This window comes from Labrus mixtus, chromosome 9 (assembly GCF_963584025.1).
Source record: "Labrus mixtus chromosome 9, fLabMix1.1, whole genome shotgun sequence".
Taxonomy (NCBI): Eukaryota; Metazoa; Chordata; class Actinopteri; order Labriformes; family Labridae; genus Labrus; species Labrus mixtus.
In genome coordinates this window covers 25,968,015-25,989,177 of record NC_083620.1, presented here as the reverse complement: position 1 = coordinate 25,989,177, position 21,163 = coordinate 25,968,015, and the positions used below count along the sequence as shown (strand labels likewise).

The window sequence follows — 21,163 nt, the reverse complement described above, 5'->3', positions numbered from 1 at the left end:
TCTCAACACCCAGTCTGCCCCTCTCAATCACTGCCTTTGCAACAAGCGCATCCCGAGTTCGCTGGTGACTCATCGCCTTCTCCTCCACCCTCTTCCTTCTATGCACTCTCCCTCTCTAGGTGTAATCCAATTGGCCTAGATTTCTGCCTTCAATGCAGCCATGTAGAAAAAACAAAACATCTGTCAAACAGATGTGTGCCCTTAACCTACCTGCTCAGGTGTGCTCCATCTGCAGAATACTTACGTCATGCTCACATACACACTCCTGCTTTTGATGGTGTCATGCTGAAACGTTTATGGATTCACCGAGGCTGAGTTTCTCAAGGCTTACACATAAACACACACACACACACATACTCACACACACATTCATGCACCCATGCACGTACACGTACACAAACACTGACATGCTGCTTCAAAGGATGGCGTGTCATAAACAGGGACTGGGAAGGAGGAATGTGTTGTTCATTGGGGAATTCAGAGCCAGTGGGGAGAGGAAGGAGGGGTGGGGGCACACTGACCTAATGTCCCTCTTAAGTGGAGGCAACAGAGGAGCTGGCTGCTGAGCCTTTCTCCCTGCTGTCATAACCCTTACACGCCCATCTATACAGTCGAGAGTCCCACTGACACAGGAGGCCACAGAGCACGGCTGACTAATGTGAAACAGACTCCATACCAAGCTATTTCTGAAAACCCAACACCTCCCTAACCTCACGTTTAGCCAATAAGAAGAGTCAAGTTACCTTATGATAGTGTGTTTTGTGTGCATACTCAGGATGAGAAGATGATATTTCTTCCCGTCCACTGTGTCAGTTTAACGCAGTGTGTGTGATTTGTGACTGTGGTCACACCTCTCTTAATTCGAGTCTTGCCTCCACTTCAGTATGTCGGTGCGTGTGTGTGTGTGTGTGAAGGAGGCACCAAGATGAGTAATAGAGTGTGATTGAACTTAAGTGTAAACCACTGGTGCGGGTCACAGCCTTAGTTCAGCAAAGCGCACAAAGCGGGTTTGTGGAGTGCTGAAGTCCTGCCCACTCTCCCTGAGCATGTCCCTGTGCCACAGCGGGCTTGTTGCTACCAAGCGGCAACTTCTAGTGTCGGAAATGAAGCCACTATGGAAGTGCAAAAGACTGTGGTTCGTCGAGTTCCCACTTGAGGCTGCCTGCAAAAGCCTCAGGCATCCCATTAACACCAATGTCAAAATTTCCATTTTGACAGCAGAAATGAACATGTTAACAGCCTGGTGGTATCAATAGCTCATGTCTTTATGGGTACACACTGTACAGGGGGTGACATTTTTTTCATTTCACTTATCCGTTTTTTTTTTTTAATGTTAAGTCTAAGAGTTAGCATGGTTAGGGAAGTAGCTCATCTGACTCACATTTGGGGTGTTGTAGTTGTTTAGATCCCCCTCTTTGTAGTATGAGACGGCACTCCCAATATGGCGATGCCCTAACCCTAACCCTTTAAAAGTCATCTTCAGAAAGCAATGGGTGACGTCACTGAGAGTATGTCCATGTTTTATACAGTGTGTGGTCACTACATGACTGTGTCCAAAACACTTTAGGTCGAAGGCTTTGGTGATTGGATGAATAAATTGGCTTTCTGACTGGACTGAGTTATCTCAGATTGTTTTCCATGACAATCCTACCCAATAAAAGTTAAGTAAAGTACTTGTGAATAGCAAGTTGGAGACTGAACATATAAGGGTCGTTCTTGGAGCGTTATCTTCACATAAGTCCTTAGTGAGCCTCAAAAGTGAACCATAACCAGTTCTGCTCTCCCCCCACCATCACTATCTCCCATGGGGTTTTGTTCCTCAGTTGGGGTTGTGAGATTAAGTTGCTATTTATGGGCTGCTTCTCCTCTGGGTGTGGGGTCTACATGGTCAATGTTGTCTTTCCAGACCCCAGAGTCCTCTCCTCTGTTTATTACCCGGGGAGATGTTCGATGTTTATAGGGCAGATTTGTCTCTCTGTGTCCAGGGACAGAGAGAGATAGTGAGGCAGAGAGAGAGCGAGAGGGATGACGAAGGAAGAAAGGAAGGAAGGAAACGGAGGGGCGGCACCGTGAGAAGGAGCCAATCCAGAGATGTAATTGGTACCTTTCCTTTTTTAGAAAACGTTTCTTACTTACCGAGGTCCAGCAAGTGAGTCAGGGCAGGCATGCTTTATAACCACAGCCAGACACTCTCACACGGTTTATCATACTTTCCCTTTGTAGTTTTCACTTTGAAGAGGCTTTGAGTTTCCCTCTTTCTTTGATCCTCTATGTTAAAGCCATGATGTTAGCTACTGGTTATGTGCATAAAAAAAAAGAGCTCAACAACCCTCTTGTAAAATAAAATGAATAGTCCTAATTAGTGAACATGATGTTTCTCCCAGTTATTCTTCATTATGCAGCTCTGAAACACTTTAGATTAATGCCCAGCAGGCATTAGAGGTGTGTGGTCTTGTATTCTGTCCCCCCCCCCCCTTTCATTCTCTCCCCTACATCTGTTTTCTTCCCCCTATCTCTCGCCTTGTTTGGTTCAGGTGACAACTCAAAAAACGCCCAGCGTGCCTTCAAAGAGCTGGCAAGGGTTAAGAAAAGATGAGAGAGGAAAAGAGAGAAAAGAAGAAACGGAGCAAGAGATATGGTCGGCTGACTCAGACTTATGATAAACATCTTGGCCCCATAAACTGCAGGTGTGGAGTGAGAGGGACGGGGTAAAGACGAGACAGGTGGAGAGCAGAAAAACTGTCAGATTACAGCGGCCTTTTTGTCTATTCAGCAGTTCTGCCTTCATACACTCGCCCTAAAAAACAGTTACACAAGAGCCTATAAATCATTTTTTAGGATTGTAAACATGTTCATATCTAAATAATTGACTCTATCATCTAATCATCTAAAATGTCATTGTTAAAAATGAAGGATGATGAAAACATAAATATGTTAAAGATTTTGTCTGAACTACTCAGACTATGTTCTGATGAATCACATTTCAATCCAAAGCTTTAACTTTTTGTTTCTGTCACTTCTGCACCAAACTCTAAAACTAAATAATGAGTCTCATGTTCTTTATTAGAGTTTCTTTAAGTCACAGATGTCGGATTAAAAAACATTTAGACTAAATCAGTATTGAGACAGGTCCACATCTTTTTAGCCATCATTTAGGGCGGTCAGGGGCCTCCATCACATCGCTCTGTTTTCAGTAGCTCACCAAAAGGTTCAAAGACTGACATAAGAGCATAGATCAGGCACAAAAAAATCCAACCTGAGACCCCCCAAGCCCATGCATATTCTCATTTACTGAACCAGACCAAAATCCAAAGAGAAAAATAATAATAAGTTGGCTTTTAAAAAAAAAAAAGATTAGAGAGATAGGACAGTGGATAGAGTTGGAAATCAGGGAGAGAGAGAGAGAGAGTGGGGGATGACATGCGGGAAAGGAGCCACAGGTCGGATTCGAACCCGGGCCGCCTGCTTGGAGGACTACAGCGGCCATACATGGGGCGCGCGATCTAACCACTGCACCACCAGCGCCCCATAAGTTGTTTTTTTTTATTAAAGTTTCAAGTTGTATTGTTTGAAAGTCGAGGAAGCCAAACTGATGTTTTTACTTGATTTACTTCTTTTTTTGGTCACTTTCTCTCTAGTTTTAATACGGCTCCTTTAAGTAGCCACAAAAAAAGAAAAACAAGTCCATAGAGGCTAACTGTTGTCTACAGATCTAAGGTTTAAACTGTAATCTTACTTTAAAGAACTCAGAAGTGTGGTGTATGCTGTATATGCACTTATGTCTTGATCGTTTGTAATTGTAATGACAATGTACTATGGCACATAAAAAAAAAAGTTTCAAGTTGTTTGAACACGGAAGTATGTAATATATAAAAAAGCAGCGTATTTATTAGGATCCCTAAAACACGGATTCAAATACTCTGAAAACAAAAGTAACAAATAGTGAGCCTCTTACTTGATTTCATTTAAATACACAGATGTCCCCTCCAATCATTTTTTAAAGATGTTCTGTCTTTTATGCCTTTATGAGAGAGAGACAGGACAGTGGATAGTCAGAAATCAGAGGGAGGGAGGGGAATGACAGGCGGCAAAAGATCCACAGGTTGGATTTGAACCCGGGCTGCCCGCTTTAAGGAGTGTGGCCTCTGTGTATGGGACGAGCAAACTAACCACTAGGTCACTGGCATGCCCGCCTGAAAAATCAAATTGAAATGAAAATGGGAAAACGAGAAGGAAGGCATGTTTGTTGATGTGTGTGTGGACACAGGTTCAGCACCTGCAGCAACAATGGCTCTGAGCAGCTGTGTGACTGTGAAGCAGAGCTGAGCAGCAGCAGGACACCAGAGCGTGTTATTACGGTCACAGTCAGCTCCCTCTGAGTCCACAGGAATTACTCCGGGACGCTTTACGGCTCCACTTTTAACGACCAGTTGTGGAAGAAGATCAGTGGACATACAGTATAATTGCAAATGTTATGGATGCTGTAATAAGACGGAACCCAAAATAGCATTTTTAGACCGGCCGCTGGGTAAACCGGCTTACATTTGGCATGCTCTGTTTTCATTGTGACCTTTTGAAATGTTGCAGAGAAAATATGTTTCAGGCGGGATCACATGAAACACAGCTTTTTATTTAATACCGCTGATAAAAGACTTAACTCAGCACATGGATGCAATTACAGGGCCAATTATGTCAAAAGTGAATGACTTATCCGCTCTGATGAATTGCAACACGAGAACAATTTTCTTGTTACTCATGCTGTCGTATAAACTTGGCACGTGGATTGCGCTAGTTGTAAAAGAACACCTGCTTGACCTTGAAACGCTGCAGGCATCCGTTTTCACCCTTTTCTCTTGTGTAACACTCAAGTGCCCCTCTTTTTTTTTTTTTTTCCTCTTAGGACGGAGGATTTTTCTGGGATGTGCTTAAGTCCGTGGCAGGAGGTGTCAGCAGTTTTGTTCCAGTCCCATAAAAAGCCTGGGGGCTTGAGAGGAAGCAGCTGCTGAGAAATGAACATTGGTATAGAAGGACAAGCCTACTTGAGTTTGACTTCCCTCTGGGACAGTTCCATTAACGCCGTGATAGATTTATGAGCCCCTTGACATTTACACGCGTCGTTTGGTCATTACAGCGAAAGTAAAACAGGTGGAAGCGCATGCATTTTTATAAACAAGTTTTAATGATCTTGTCTCATCTGAAAAAAAAAAAAAAAAACTCGTGTTTTGCTTGTTTGAGTTTGGTAATTACTGTTTTCTATAAGAAAAAAACAACCTTGAACATTCCATTTACATTCACCCTGCGTGGCAAGATGAAACAGCACATGTTGTGCATTGGCATCATTAAAAAAAAAAAAAACAAGACCTGGCAGCGGATCAGTTGTGGATCATTTTGAGAGGTGAGACAATTATGTTGATCATGTTTCATTTCACTTTGTTTATGTGCCATCAAGAGCGCTCTCTCTAAACAAGCTCAGTCTGTTTTGGCTTACAGGAGGAAAATTCCTGTGCTTTCCACAGCAACCCTTGGGTAACACGACCAGCTTTTAAACAAGATCGCACACATCACTGTCCCCTTGTTAGCATCACAAGCATCCCCCATACCAATTTCTAGCACAAAGCTTATGTAAGGCATTTGACGTTGATGTGCTTGAGCTGTGTCAGTGGGTTCAGTGTTTTCATGTGCATGTGTATAGTATGTGTGTTTAATTTTCCATGTAGTCACTGCCCTTAAGTCTGGGACTTACCAACGGGCCTGGACCTGCTCTTCTCACTTCCAATACAGCCTCATGAGCTGCCAGTAATCCCTTGAGTACTGAGGGAGAGGGGTGGGGCTGGTATAGGGTGGGGCGGGGGGGTGGACGAGGTGCTCAGAGATAGATGAAAAATGTTGGTATGGAGCGCATCGCTGCAGGTACAGTGCCCAAGAGCTCGGTTTGGAGTCTGGGAATTATAGCGTTTGCTTAGCCAGCGGTGAAGTCCAGCAGGGCTTGCTGCTCCTCTTCAGTCAGTCTGAAGTCATCCAGAGTAAACAGGAATCCACTGCCTGCCCAGAAATAGACCACACACACCTGGCATACGCTGAGCTTTTCCACTGGTAGATCTCTCTCTTGAATTGGGCAGTCAGTGCTAGGTGCATGGCCAACCTAGTTTCATACAATTTGAATCAAGGGGCATGATATATACTCGGTGCAAAGCTGTGGGAGGCAACATCAGCAACAGATTGCATGAGAAACTTTCTCGTAGATGAGTAGTCTTATATTGAGAAAGTGTTAAAAATGGAGTGGATGCACGGCACATCCAAACTGAAGCCTTAAATCTAAATCAGCCTGCACCCGTTTTTTACCTTAGCTCACAATTTAATTCAAAGTATAAGGTATGTATACCCAAGCCAAGTTTACAAAAAGTCCTAGTATGTGCAACACATACACATAAACCCTTTTATTTTTATTTTTCAGTGTTAAGAACAAGTGAACTTCTTGTTTAAATGGTGGTGCATTCATGTCCAAAAACACGCGAGGTGTGTTCCAGTTATTGCTCCTTACGTAAAATGTTCTCTCCCTTTGCTGTAATTAAAATGAACACACACACACACATGCATGCACTGACAAGTGAAATACACACACATCCACCTACACAACACAGCTCTCTGACAAGTGGAAACATTTCATGTTGTTTTTTATACGGCTCTGAAAAATCTTCCACTCTGATGCGATAATTTAACATCAATGTTTATTTCAGATTTTTTTTAAATATCTACAAAAGCAAATAAAATAAAAAAAACAAAACAACTAAGTGCACCTTTAAAATATGATAAACTGACAAAATGAGTATGGTTGTGGTCCTACTGTAAAACAAATAACAGAAGCTGAACTTATTTATTGAGTTGTGCAAAAGGCAACACACTTCAGTTGAAAGTAAAAACTTGTCCTGGAATAAAAGGCAATAAATCGTCCCTACTTTACTACGGCAAATAACAGGAAAAAAACATGAAATGTGTGTATTGAGTCTGAATGGCAAATAACAGGAAAAAAAACATGAAATGTGTGTATTGAGTCTGAATGGCTTCCCTTAAACTAACACCACAACCACATCCCCTGACCCCTCAGCACATAGAGACAACAGGCTGGCTGTAAATCCTGAGCAGGAAAAAAACATGGTGTCATCACTCTTACAAACACTGATATTACTCATGGCTTTGGCAGCACGGGCAGTTTCATAAGGACAAGCAGGCATTCAGCTATGAACACAAACAAATGGACAAAAAGCGTTGTATAAATCACATGGGTTGAAAAACAAACAAAGTCAAACTGATGGACGGTTCCCTTTGAAACGTTGCTCAAAGGGAACCCCCCCGGGTCGGACTGTCCCTTATGCGGTCGTCTGCATGCTGTCGTTACTCTCTCCAAACACACCTGTGGCATTATCTTCGCGGAAAACCCCAACAACCACTTAGCACCTTTAACTATGACCTCTCCAGGAAGATGATATGGCAAATAGAAATGCCTTTGACCATCATCCTCTGTAGGAAAAAAAACATTTTCCGTCTAGGTCATTTTGGTCCTCAAGTCCTTTGGCATTTCTTTGTCCACATGATAAATCATTTTAATTATTTTCCATGTCAAACGGACACTTTTTTGTTTTTTTTACCATTTCTTTACAGATCTGTCCCTCCACTAAATAAATAAATTCATTTAAAGACAGATATATTTACGACTGCGTGGGAAAAAAATATGTACAAAATATGATCTACAATATCTATATAAAGAAGTTCATGTGTTGATGTGCTTTCGTCGTGTTGACGGCAGAGTTGCAAGAGGAAAGATGGGCCACCAAGATCCTGTTGACTTGAAACGCCTTGTTGCCCTTGTCCACATTATCGTCATCCTCTTAATCTCTGCCACTTCGCTCCCCTCTGTGGTCCCAAACACAACTTGTCCATGTCTGTGTATGCTCGAGGGGAGGCAGAGCAATGTGCCTTGCATGTTTAGCTACACTTGCAGGACTTCACAATCATATTGGACAGCTGCTCCATCTGAAAGTGAAAATCAACAGTAAAGTTGATGAATCACCTGAAAAGTGTTGCTTTCACATAAAACATTTCACCCTAAGAATGAAGGTCACTTGGCTGTGGTATCGATACCTTGTGTTGCCTGCCCACGTAGTAGATGATTGACAGTGGCTCCAGTGCCTGAGGAACACAGCAGGGCTGGGCAGAGGCTCCTGGGTTGTGATGCTTATACAAGGCCAAAATCTGTAAACAGTTATACGAGGGAACGCATGAAAACACAACTCAGAACTTCATCTCCAACATGACTTGAGTCAAAGCAATTCCAGGACCTTAGGAATAAACAAGTTATGGTATAATAAAGCTAAAAGGCGATGCTTCTTTAACAGTCTTTGTATTATTTGTAGTTTATTTTTTTGTTGTTGATTGCAGCATTTCTCCATTAATAAACACATGTTTGACCACTGAGTCACTTCTGGTTTTGGAAATTATGCTTCATTAAATATACATTTGGTTCTTAAACATTTATAGACAAAGGACAAAAAATGAAAAGTGACTACAGCAGCAGTTTGGAAGTGATTTAAAAAGCAGTTAGACAGACTGAGCGCCTGCTCCACAGATTGGGCAGTCTTTCAATCAGAACAGCACTCCACTAGATTTATTTAAATAACTGTTTATCAATTTTCCCTTCCAGGGACAATAAAGGTCCGATCGGAGTTCAGTTTTCTTTAAATTGCTGTTCCAGACGGCTGTACAGTTTGTGTCCAGCACGTTTTGCGACGTAGCCTTCGACTCACAAAGAATGAGGGAGAATTTTCAATCGCAGTGGGTTATGGTGGCAGCTACTGTTGCGGTCATTAAGGTGCATGTCTCAACATTTTATACTGGTATATTGGTTGCTCCAGGGCAAACTTGTAGATGAAATAGGTAATAAAAGTGCTGTACACTGAAACGTGAGGTAAATTCATTTGATCGGTTAAATCATGAAATTACTTTTTTTTTAAATTATAGGCCGAACCGTTGAAGCTCTCCAGGCCCAAACCTAACCCCAGTGGGACCCTCCATCCATTATTTTTTGGAGTCTTTGGAAATCACAACACTGGGGGCGGCGGTAGCTCAGTCTGTAGGGACTTGGGTTGGGAACCCGGAGGGTCGCTTGTTCAAGTCCCAAGCCCGGAAATTGGCCTGGTAACTGGAGAGGTGCCAGTCCACTTCCTGGGCAATGCACACTGAACCCCAAAACTTCTCTGGAGCGCTCGCTGAGGGCAGCCCCCCCTCACTCTGAGACCTCTCCATTAATGCACGTCAATAGGATCGTGTTTGTGCACGTGTGTGTATTTCGGCCTATGTGTTTGTTCATGTTCATTAAACAGTGTAAAACAAATTTCCCATCGTGTATAAGTATAAATTATTATTATTATTTACTAGGTTGGAGGTTAATACATCATTTCAGCCTGAGCTGAAAAAAACCTCTGATGGCAATTGCACAGTGTAGTGACGTGCGGCCCCGTACCTGAGAATATTTGTTTTCAGCATTCCATATGTAGGTGCAGGACCCCATGCAGTAGTTAGCGAGATAGCCTGTTGGCTTATGTATCCACTTCCAACCCAGATCTTTTCTGAAGTCGATGTACAAGCTCCTCACGCAGCATGTCTCTGTCTGGCTGCAGGAGAGAAAACAGGCAATCAGCTTTGAAAGAGATTTTTAAAGGTACATTTTGAAATCAGTGCGCATCGATGCCACAGTGAACACAGACTGAAAACTACACATATCCCAATAATGAATTCTGTTTATTTGCTTTTGAGAAGACGACCTCTAAGATTATTTTCTTCATCTCAAACGTTAATTTTAAACTGCCTCCTAGAATCCCTGAACCTGCTCTGGTGTGGCTGTGCACCTGGAGGTCGGGTTGGTAGTTTGAACCTCTGCCCCCACACACCGACAATACCAATAAAATACAACGCAACTGTAGGATATTATCATAACTGCTTACGCTGTACAGGTGTCCTTCGTGTCTGTGGAGCGTTTTTTTCGGGAGGTGAGGTGGCTGCTCGTGTTTTGAGGGATGGACATGGTAAAGATGTAGGGCGGTTGCTGCGTCATCTCATTCAACAACGCCTTGTCTCCCCTTTCTTTCCCAATCCCAGAAATTTCAAAACTGAAGCCGATGTCGCTGCTCGCCTGGCTGCATTCACAGAACAGCCGGACTTGAAAACCATGTTCGTCTTCTGTAAACACAGAATATGATCACATTAAGCATTTATTTATTATTTCATCTGTGAAGGTCAATATCACCTGGAAATAGATAGATAGATAGATAGATAGATAGATAGATAGATAGATAGATACTTTATTGATCCCGAGGGAAATTCAAAGCATCCAGTAGCAGGTTATGACAAATTAACCACAAACCGAACCCCCCCCCTCCCATACATATATATTAACCCGAAACAAAGATTTAAAGAATACCTCTAGATGAATCAAACTTAAACTGTTCAATTAAAAATAAATTTATACAAGAAATGTACATAACAGCGATAAAATTTAAAAATTGCAAATCTGTAATTAGACATTAATATAAAAATAAGAAGTGTAGACCTTCTGAAGTCGTGTTGTTTATTTATGTACAGCAATTTGTTAAAAGAAGGTAGTGCAAAAAACAGACATTAAATAACAGTCGGTGCAAACATGAAATAATTGTGAGGTTAGCATTAAAGTGTCCAACTAGAGGATGACTCTTGGGACAGCTGTGCAGATGGGAAATGGAAAAAGGAAGATTTAGTCCAAATGTGCACTAACAAATGGAACAGAGGTCATAGAAGATCAATAACTGAAGCGTGATCATCTTACCTGTTCCTTTAAGCCACTCCTGCAGGGTCTCTGTGACATCGAAGGACAGCCATTTGTCTCTCAAGTTGTTGGTGACGAAACGGGAAGCCAGATAGCGGGCCGAGGTCCCCAGGCCCTTGTACAACTCCACTCGCTGTTCCTCGGCTATGTTTGTTTGCTTGATTAGCATCCGTAGCTCCGCGTTGGTCAGCAGGCGGTAATCCCCCACACTCTTCCGAATCTCAGAGATGTCGAAGAACATTGGGATGTTTTTGGACTTCTGGCCGATCTTTGTACCGTTTGTACCTATGTGGTTAAAACAAGGCAAATTCATTCAACTACTTTGGGCAAAATAAGTTCAGGCAATAGATCGATAAACAGATGTCGTGATGGCATGTCAAATAATCTGTTGCCTCAAACCAAATTTAACAAGACAAAGAAAAAATAGGCACTTAATTAAAGCCTTTCACTACATATTTAAACTGGTAAATCTGAATCAGTAGCACACAAAGGTACACTTAATTTCATCCAGGTTTGTGATGAAGGACCCATATTAATGAGGATGAGGTTCTGGTTTAAGTTTGTGGACAGATGTTGGACCACAACTTTAGGTACTTAGACCATATCACGGCTGTGTTGTGTTCACAGAAACGCTTGCAGGTAGACAAGGGTCAGATATAACACTATATCACATTATGTGTAACTTGTTGTTTTCTGTTGTCATTCTCTGCAATACTGTAACATCCAAAGATTAACATTTTGGCTTAGCGGTAAAATATTAGCGATCTGGACTTTCTCCAGACTCCAGAAGTTACATTAAGATTTTTCTCTGAAGTTTGATGATGAAAGAAACGCTTAAAAAAAATGAAGGGTACCCCAAGTGGCAGAAGATGCCAAGATTATGTTCATAAATAAATAGTGGGAAATATTAAACAACCTTGGAAAATCTCACTTGCTCGCTTTATCATAATAAAAACATTTTTTTTTCTCTTCACAAATAAAAGTCTTCCAGAGAAGAAGTTTCCAGAGTGTAGGAGTCCTGGTACAGATTGCCACTTAAAGGTGAGATGTTTTTCCCTCTATATGCCTCGCGTGCAATTAGTTACACAGAATGCAGAATAGTTGGGCAAAGTCATTACACTGCTGAGCCTTCACCAGAAGTAGTAATACAGCTGCACACGCACAGCTGCCTCTCGCACTTCCATTACGCTACAATGCAAGGTGAATTCACAAGCTGGGATACCATTACTACGCTGTTATGGATGCAGGGTGTAAGTTAGGAGGCGTAATGACGGTTGAACTTTGTATCGGCGCTGTTGCGGAGCAGCAATCTGTAAAGGGCTGACATCATTTCGTGCCTTTGGTGTGCGTTCTTAATCCTCTAGTCAGACCTATCTGACACGTCTACTCTGCTTTATTTCTATACCGTGTCGCTTAACTATGCTTCAAATTCTGCCCAACAGCACCCTCCCCACCACAGATACTGATTATATAATCATCCCACCTCTGTGTCAACTAATTCCAAAATTAGTTTAAAGACCACTTTCTTTGGCAACAGCAACTCGCAACACAACAACACTTTTTTTTTTTTTTTTTTGCATCTCGCATCTGTTTGCATGAAGTCGTTAAGTTGTAGATACGTGACAGAGGGGTTCGTTAAAAAAAAAAAAAAAAAAAAAAAAAGTGGTTTGTTTCATTGGTTTTAGATTTTTGTGTGGAAAGAACAAGACATGGGGTCAAATGAGCCATTTAAGGAAACAAATACTGGAAGGAAAGTTGAGAAATCAGTTCCTTTCTAGTTTGGATTTCTCTGCCGCATCTCTCAGTCAGTTTTTAAATAATGCATTAGAACATTTGGTGCACACAACACATACTTATATAATGTAATACTGATCTATGTATTACATGCTTTATCATAAATAAACGTTAAAGAATTTTCATCAGTTTTTTTTTTACAAAATTCAAACCACGTGATAAAATGGAATTGCATAATTTTGCAGAGTTGCTCAACAATCTAAACTACATCCATCTAGTCCAGCTGCCGTAAAAATGTACCACAAAGAGCATTTTGTTTTCTTACAGTATCCCTGCCCATATTTGTAACTTTTCTTCCTGAGCATGCCTATGTCTGCGAGCACGAACGTTCACATTTCAGAGCCTGATAGAAACCAGAGCCAAGCTACTGAAGGCTTAACACTATAAATCTACAGGCGTTAAATTACAAAGGATTAAGTCGGGACGAAGACGTGCAAAGATAAGCACAGAAAGGCTGAGATGATAGAGTGAACGCCATGTGGAAACAAAAAGACTGAGAGGAGGTGCAGAACGGGGGCTTTTCACTGGATAAGCGCAATAAAAAAGGAAAAGTGAAGAATGCATTCATGAATAAAAGTCACAGTTGTGAGGGGTGAGGGATGTGAGTATACGGGGGTGCAGAGAAATTGGAGATGTGTCTGAATGGATCCTGGGTCTGGCCCAGGTCCAAACCTTCTACTCTGCCTCAGCCTGCCAGAGCCGGGATTCTCCGCTCTCAAGTCCAGGAATGACTCTCTAACAGCAGCTACAGCCCAGCCTCGCATACTTTAGTTGCATAGTTGATCTAGGCTGTACCAGGATCCTCCATGTCCCTACTGCTTGTGTATCACATACCAATATTACCATCTGTGTTGTGACATAGGTTAGTGTTTCACCCGCTGCAGTGAGGCCAACCTGAAACTGAAACGATCTGGTGTGGCGTGTAAAGGGAAATGAGATGACATTTTACTGGCCCCACCCAAAGCAGAGTCAAATACTTGGTTGTAAGTTGAAGAGTGGAAACACAGAGCATCATAACATTGTACAGTATGTGAAGTGAAGTGCATTGGCTAGCCATGTACCAAGCAACGCCAAGCACAGAAAGTCCTTATCTCAAGCTGGTTCGAGTAATGTGAGATAAATGTGTCAAGGGTTAGAGAAGTGTTTTCAAAACAGGAAACCGTGTCAGTTCCCCAAGAAGCATATTGGTTGCAGTACTTCAATCACAGAGAAGCTTTATCTTCATTTCTTCTTTCAAGTTATCACAGCTTGGATTGTTTCTGGGGGCATTTCAGAGAACTGCTCGTTTGATCAAACGACAACACTTTCAGGGAACAAAGTTTCAGTCGAGAACGGGCCTCACTCTTTCAGGTAGGTGCAAAGATTGCACCCCAGCTTGTGTACTGACATGGGTGTGGGGGGGGATTTGTGTGTTGAATCAGGTAAGCCGAGGCCAGCTGTTGTGACAGGTAGGGAGACAGCTCTGTAATTACCAGTGGGAGGAACCAGATTCCAGCAACAGGCTAAATACCTGCCTCCTTCGTATGCCCAGCTCCACCCTCCCACAGCCCCACTCGTTCAAGTCTTCGTTCCCCCATCCCTTGTTGCTATCCTACTTCATCTTCGGTAGCAGCTCCAGCTACACGGAAATCTGATAATTACTCCAGAGACGTGAACCCGTTTCAACCTTGAATGGCGCAAAGTGGCTACTTTCCAATAGAGGAAAGCATTTCCTCTGTAAACAAGCTAAATTAGAGTTGGACCAAAACCATGTTAAATAAGAGGTGGATTTATGTGGATTTTCAAGGACGGGATGTAACTGCTAACTGGCTGGAGGAATTTAGCCTAATTTACCACACAATTATCATAGTGGAGCCAAAAACTATTAAAGTCGAAAAACGCTCTACACACAAATATGCATCCCTGTAGGCTGTTGTCAGGAAGCGTGATTCAAACAAAAACACAAATTGAAGTGAAAACAGAGGATTGTTAATGGCTATGAAACTAAAAGTTGGATTAATTGAATTGCTTTATATAACTATGTCTTTAACTTTCACATAAGCACATAATCTCGAGTGTCCCACACATCCCCTCATGTGTGTTTTCTCTACTAATTGCAAAACATTTATTACGAGGCCTACACATGTGCGCTTAGCGTGTGGAGTCTGTTTGAAGAAACTGCGCTGAATGTGAAGACAACGGATGGTTCTCTTCTCTGGCATTCAACAGAGGTAGGAAACACATGCTCCCCATGGGCACCGCTTGCACCGGACCTGAGTCACTCAAGATCTCAGTGGCCATCGGCCTTGCCTTCCTTCCTGCCAAGCTGCCCCGTCACAAACATGCTGCAGGCACGCTGATAATAAGCTCAGGAAACCCAGCAAGGAGAGGAGCAAGAGGAAGGGAGTCAGAGGCGGTAAGTAAGCCTACATATGGTTAGTTAGACTTGGAAATAAAAATTGAAACTTATAGAGGTCAGGGAGAAGGAGATATGATGGAGAACAAGTGACAGGACACGCAAGGGAGAAGCCAATGCTCAAGTTACAGGAAACCCCCAATCCCTGAGGGACAAAGAGAGAGAGAGAGAAAATGAAAGAGAAAGAGGGTGAGGGTGAAAGAGTGCATTTCATGTCTTCTCTCATCTCCTCCTGTTCTTTGGTTTTCATGTAAACAGAGCAGAAATCCTTCCCTTCATTTTGAAAGTTTTTTTTTTGGTCTGCACACTCCTGAGCGTGCATGGTCCATCCACTCATGTGTTTCTTTTGAAGTAAAGTGTGGGATGCCTGCCTTGCAAGGGTGAGGAGTATAGGCATGTAGAGAACAATGGAGCAAAGAAACCAAACTTTAAAAAAAAAAATCTGTTTATCATAACAGTTTGGGAGTCATTGCACAATTACAGCCAAAATCCATTTGGCTGAACAAACGGCATATGCGAGCTAGCCAAACAAACAGTGCTAATAAAGCAGTAAAAATGCCATGGATACCACGAAAGCAACACCGAGCATTCAGGCCAGATGCAAAGCGCGGCTCTGTTAACAAGTAACGCCTGTGATCTCTGAACCCATCAAGTTGCCTAAGGATGTTGGGAGGAGATCAGAAGGGGTACACATGCTGGGGGAATTTATGGACAAGATTGGAATTGACACCAGCCATCAGGCAAATGCTTCATTTGGGATGTAGCCTGTACGCGTATGTCTGCCTCAGAGAGCGCTTTATGCCTTATTTATGCTAAACTTGGGCGCACCAATATGATGATTTGAAGTATCTGCTTGAACAACAAAATTCCTTATTGTTTTTATAATTGTTAATTCAAATTTAATAGTAAAGGGCCATTTTTGAGGCCAACTAATGTGATATCTAAAAAGTACAACTCTTTGAAATAGAAATAAATCAGTGCATCTCCAGGATCTTAGCTTCCATGTGCCTGTGTGTGTGAGCAGTGTGTCTGAAACTGTAAGAGCATAAATCTCAGTTAAACATTTACTTGACATTTGTGGTGCTGTAGTTAAACTATCAGCCGTTGCCTTACTTTTTAACAATGCACAACGGATGCTTTGTCGGGTAATCTGATACTCACCTGTCATGTTGAACTTGTGCACCACCTTGGCGAAGTACTCCTCCTCCTCCTGTTCAGTGGAGATGTCAGTCTGGACCGCGGTCCGCTGCTCCCTCAGGATCTCTTCGGTGCTGTTGTAGAGCGACAGCAGGGTGTTGGGTATTTCCTCATCATCTCCGGCCTGATCCGACTCGGGCTCTTTGGGCAAGCGCAGTTTGCTGAGTATCTGGCTCCTGATGGCCTCGATGCGCTTTTTCTTCACCATCTCCAGGTCCAGTGTCTTACATGTAGACATGCCGCTTACGTTGCCCACTGTGTACACCGCCATCAGCATCAGGAGTGCCAGCTTCATGGTTGCCAACCTGACCCGTTTGAAAGCTCTTTGACACTCTGGTTCTTAGAAAATTCCTCCCCTCACCTTTCTCTCACTGCCTGCCCGGGACAGGGGATGCTCAGTGAGCTGTGAATCACTCAGTGGAGAGGTGTCGCTGACGCAAGGTGTTTACACACAGCAGAACAATACGAGTAGTGTGGAGAGTCCCGACTGCTGGTGCCACCGCTGTCGCTGCTGCTGCTGCTGCTGCTGCTGCGGAAAAGCACCTAACACTTGTGTCCTCTTGTGCAGTGAAGCAGGTGGAGAGAATCCCAGTAGACAGACAGACAGACAGACAGACAGACAGGGAGTGATGAGCCAGCCTCTGACTCAACAAACACAGGCAACACAATGACGTCTCAGAGGCTGATGTGAGTCCAGAGTGGAGCTGTCAAAAGCTAATAGAGCCCAGCTAAACATGTACACACACACACACACACACACACACACAGCGCCCTCAGGAGACCTCAACAGCATCCGACAGCAAAAAAAACAAAACAATCTAACAACCCTCAAATAGTCAGAAGAACTGGTTCTGTACCCACAGAGCAAACTGGGGTTGATATGGTTTTCAAGCCTCCACACACAATATTAAATCATACCCCGTCCCACTTCAAGCATGTATATATCTGCCTCCACGTGTCAGCTGTATTGCTCACTAGGCAGTCTCTCTTTACTTGCCGCCCAGAGAACAGCCGGTCAAATGTGTGTGTAACACTTTGAGGCTGAATGAAGAGCAGTGTTGGCAGAGTCGCCTTACTTAATATTTGATTCCAAAGGCTTTTCAGCCGACTTCACTTTCTGTCCGTCTTCACCAACCAGGTCTCCTGACTAATCGTCCAGGACTGTTCTGTACATGGATGTTGTGTCAAATAGCCCTTAGTGTGTCCCGGTGTCTCTAAGGAGGAGGAAAATTGCGATGATAAGTCCTGACTGCTAAGTGGAACAAAATGGCCTTCCTATTTCTCTGTTTTTTGAAGTTTTGATCAGATGACCTCCGGCTTTCTTTAAAGATAAAAACTCTCAGGAGCTTTGAGTCGCCCCCAGCTCTAATCAAATGTCCTCTGTCCAATCACAGAAAGTATTCAAACCTCTCTTATTGTACACCAGTAACAACTCTATGCAGTGAGTGATTAAGATATGTCACTACAGGAAAACATCTGATTAACTTGTAACGCTCTTCACTCTGACTACCTCTTTTTGCAATAACAGCATGTGATCTGTGTACAGCTGCAGCTCATGAAAAAAAATAGCTTTCAACACTTACAAGCTCTTTTTTTTCCCCTGAATCAGCATCACCCTTAAAACACAATAAAATGAAAGTGTGTGCTCTCTTTGTATCCGGCCTGAGACGACAACAAAAAAAACAGCTCAAGGGGGATGCTGTCAGAAGATATAATCCCAGCTAAATGCTCCTTATGTCAAACACTGTCCCCCCCCCATGTAACAAAAAGTTGGACACACCTTCTCTTTAAATGAGTGTAGCATCCAGACACATCAGCAGAAACAGCAGCAGTAGCAGGAGCAACAGTCCTTAGCTCAGGCTGATTCAGGAATCAGAATGAAGTCGAGTCTATGTCCTCTCTTCCCTCTATCCATCCATCCACCTCGTTTTTGCCCCTTCTCAGTCTCTTCTGACACAATTCCCTCTTCGTACCTCTATTTAACTCGCTGTCTCCCTCCCTTTCTCCCTGAACGCTCCCTCTCTCCTGGTGCTTGTCAGAGCTTGCTGGTGACAAAGTGATTTGTGAGAGCTCCGAGCTCAGCTAACTTTTCTCTTGCTCTCCCTCGCTCTCTCTCTCTCTCTCTCTCTCTCTCTCTGTGTGTGTGTCTCTCTCTCTCTCTCTCCCCCTCTAACCCTTCTTTTTTTTTTTCTGGTTCCTGTTACTCGTCTAATAGAGCGAGGAGCTCTCCGCCCAGGAAATGGGGGTTAACGGCCTCAGTGTAAAACATCTGCTGTTCAACAGAGCTCTGCTGCCTGCCCTCTGTCCACATCAGAAAGCCAGGAGCTGAACACGCTAAATAACTGACTTTAGAGGAACCCATGCTTGTGCTCTCACACTCACTGGCCTGACTGGCTCCGAGGCTGTGATGATGACTGACATGTCAACAAGCCTTGCATGGCACCAGTGTCTCACCAAACTGACAGCCACATTTACCTAGTGGCTGTGAAGGTGAAGACCATGCCAGGCAACAGGACGGGGACACTAGCAGGTCTAAAAGTAGAACAGTGGCAGAGCCAACAACAAGGCTGGACTGTGGTGTGCACTGCCCCAGGTCTGGGTGCTTGTGTATTTTCAAAGGGAAGGCAAAACTTAAACAAACCCGTGATGGTTTCATGTGGTCTATATGAAATATGAATAAACAGGGAAGTAACCATTGAAAATTGCAAAAGCAAAGTCTGGAGTCTTTAAGGTTTTTCCCAAATGTGTTTCCAATGAGTGTCTATTGTTTTGTATTCAGTGGAACAGCTGTGAAGAATGAGCTATTCATCAAACACGGGCAATAAATGACATTTGACATGAGGAAACTGAAGTCAAAAATCCCCTACAAAACGTAGGCTGCAATGACAATAGAAAAACAAAGATCTCTCAATCAGAGAGTTTCACTATTTTTCTTCCCACGTTGCTAACTTCACTATTTCTCTGATTCCTGTTAATGATAAGAGGGTGAGACCAGAAAAAGTGTGGCTTTCAAATGTCAACAAACGTTGTTGTAACTTGTCTTGTTGTGTTGGGACTGTAGCTTTGATTGGGTGTGCACTGCCACCTAGTGGTCAAAAATGGAACATAAACAAATATAGTGGCTTTAGACTGAACCTTATATGATTAAACGTTTAGTCTTTTTCTTTCTTAACACTAATGTTCTCTTGACACACAAAAAATGCAATATACAAAGATAGACAGAGGAGCTCAGTCAAATATAATTGCCAACCTTTCTCTGCAAAGGCAAAAAAAAAACAAATGCAGAAGACAATGGCCTCTTTTACTCTTGGGTGCTTTGATACAGTCAAGAGAAGTATAAGACAAAGACAACATTTAAGCTGTGTAAACAGGGGGAACCACACTGAAGACACACTGTTCTTCATTTGTGTTCCTGTCATACACACAGGCCTGATTTTAAACATTGGTGACTATGAACACAACAACCTCTTTGCCTTTACTGACCTCTATCAAACAGCACCTTTAACCAAGTCTGCCATGGGGTATTTCATACCTTTCACCACAAGGCTTCCCATGCCAGCACCTCGGGGTGTCTGTGTGTCTCTGAGCACTAGAGTGCGATGCTGTCCCCTTTCCCATCATTCACACAGACGTTCTAAATGATTTTTCTGTGTGATTGTGCAGAAGACCCCCATACGGCTGAGGCAAACTCCAAAGTCTCTGAGCCAGACGTGCTAGAGAAAAACATCACAGTCAGCTGAGAGAACAGATAGTCTATTAATCACGATACCACATCTAATGTGGTCCTGCTAACACTTCATAAAAGTGACAGACTAACATCATCCTGTAGATTATTTTTAACAGTCTCCTTGATGGTGAAGCCTTTGTAGTCGTTTGTAGACATGGAGTGAGGCGTTACTTGAGAAAACAGTTTATGTATTAATCTAGTACTGGTGTGTGTGCAGAAGTTAAGGTACATAATAAAGTGACGTATGTCCCTATTTCACTGCACTGTAATCAGTGCTGAAAAGAAAAACTGACATCTTTAAGTACAAGTCGAAATACGAGACTACAAGTTAAATTCCTGCATTTCAAAGTAAAAGTGCATTAGTGTTAGGCTTCAAGAAAATTTGAGTTGTAAGTATTAATTGTCATTATTCAGTTAAATAACTTTGGTCAGTGTTAAATTTGATTTTGCCGTAAACATACAGGCTACAGTGTATTTTTGTTGTACATTGTGAGCTACTCTAAATATGTTATAGCCTATTGTTTGATATAAGCCCAAGTTACTAAAGCGATCAAATGTTTTGACATAGAATCTTTTTTTTTCAAGTGAATTGTGACTAACTTAATGTCGTAGAATATAGGCCTGCCTCAGATCTCCTCTTCGGTAGGCCTTCCTGCTCAGATAATTAAAATAAATGAAAATAAAGGTTGCCCATTGTGGAAAAGAGATAGGCTATGACTTAACAGCTAGGCTTTTTAGACTATAGGCTACATAAAGGCCTATCAAAACTGTACCATTGTTTGCCTTTCTGTTTAAATAGCCTAGCTGCTGTAGCCTATAGACCTATCCTAGCAATGGTTGTAAATTGAAATTGAAATGGTTTAACTTAACAAACTCCCAGAAAACTGCAGGTCTGCTGAAACTCTCAGCTCTTTTAAATCCAGGTTGAAGACTCACCTGTTTACAGCTGCCTTTAATTAAACAGCTTTAATAAGATTTTACATTTTAACTCACTGTAACTTACTGCACTGTAACTTTTAACTCTTTTTATATTTTTACTTTATTTATTTCAATTAATTTCATTTGAATTATTTTTATTTGAACATATTTTCAGATTTAATAATTTCAGTTCTTCTGTCATGATGCTTTTGATGAAGCATTTTGAATTGCCTTGTTGTTGAAATGTGCGACATAAATAAACTTGCCTTGCCTTATC

At 42.4% G+C, this 21,163-nt stretch overlaps 2 protein-coding genes across 2 annotated transcripts in view; both read right to left on the bottom strand.

Annotated features, from left to right (window-relative positions):
- Positions 1–21,163, bottom strand: part of LOC132980807 (cytochrome P450 2G1-like) — a 102,191-nt gene that overhangs the window by 62,990 nt on the left and 18,038 nt on the right. The gene's annotated exons all lie outside the window — the stretch shown is intronic.
- On the bottom strand, positions 6,711–18,395 carry tgfb1a (transforming growth factor, beta 1a). The gene is made up of 6 exons (XM_061047125.1): positions 16,206–18,395; positions 10,856–11,140; positions 9,999–10,233; positions 9,518–9,668; positions 8,140–8,250; positions 6,711–8,031 (listed from the first exon to the last, which is right to left on the bottom strand). The coding sequence occupies exons 1-6, from the start codon at positions 16,534–16,536 to the stop codon at positions 7,984–7,986; spliced, it is 1,161 nt and encodes a 386-aa protein (XP_060903108.1). The 5' UTR covers positions 16,537–18,395; the 3' UTR covers positions 6,711–7,983.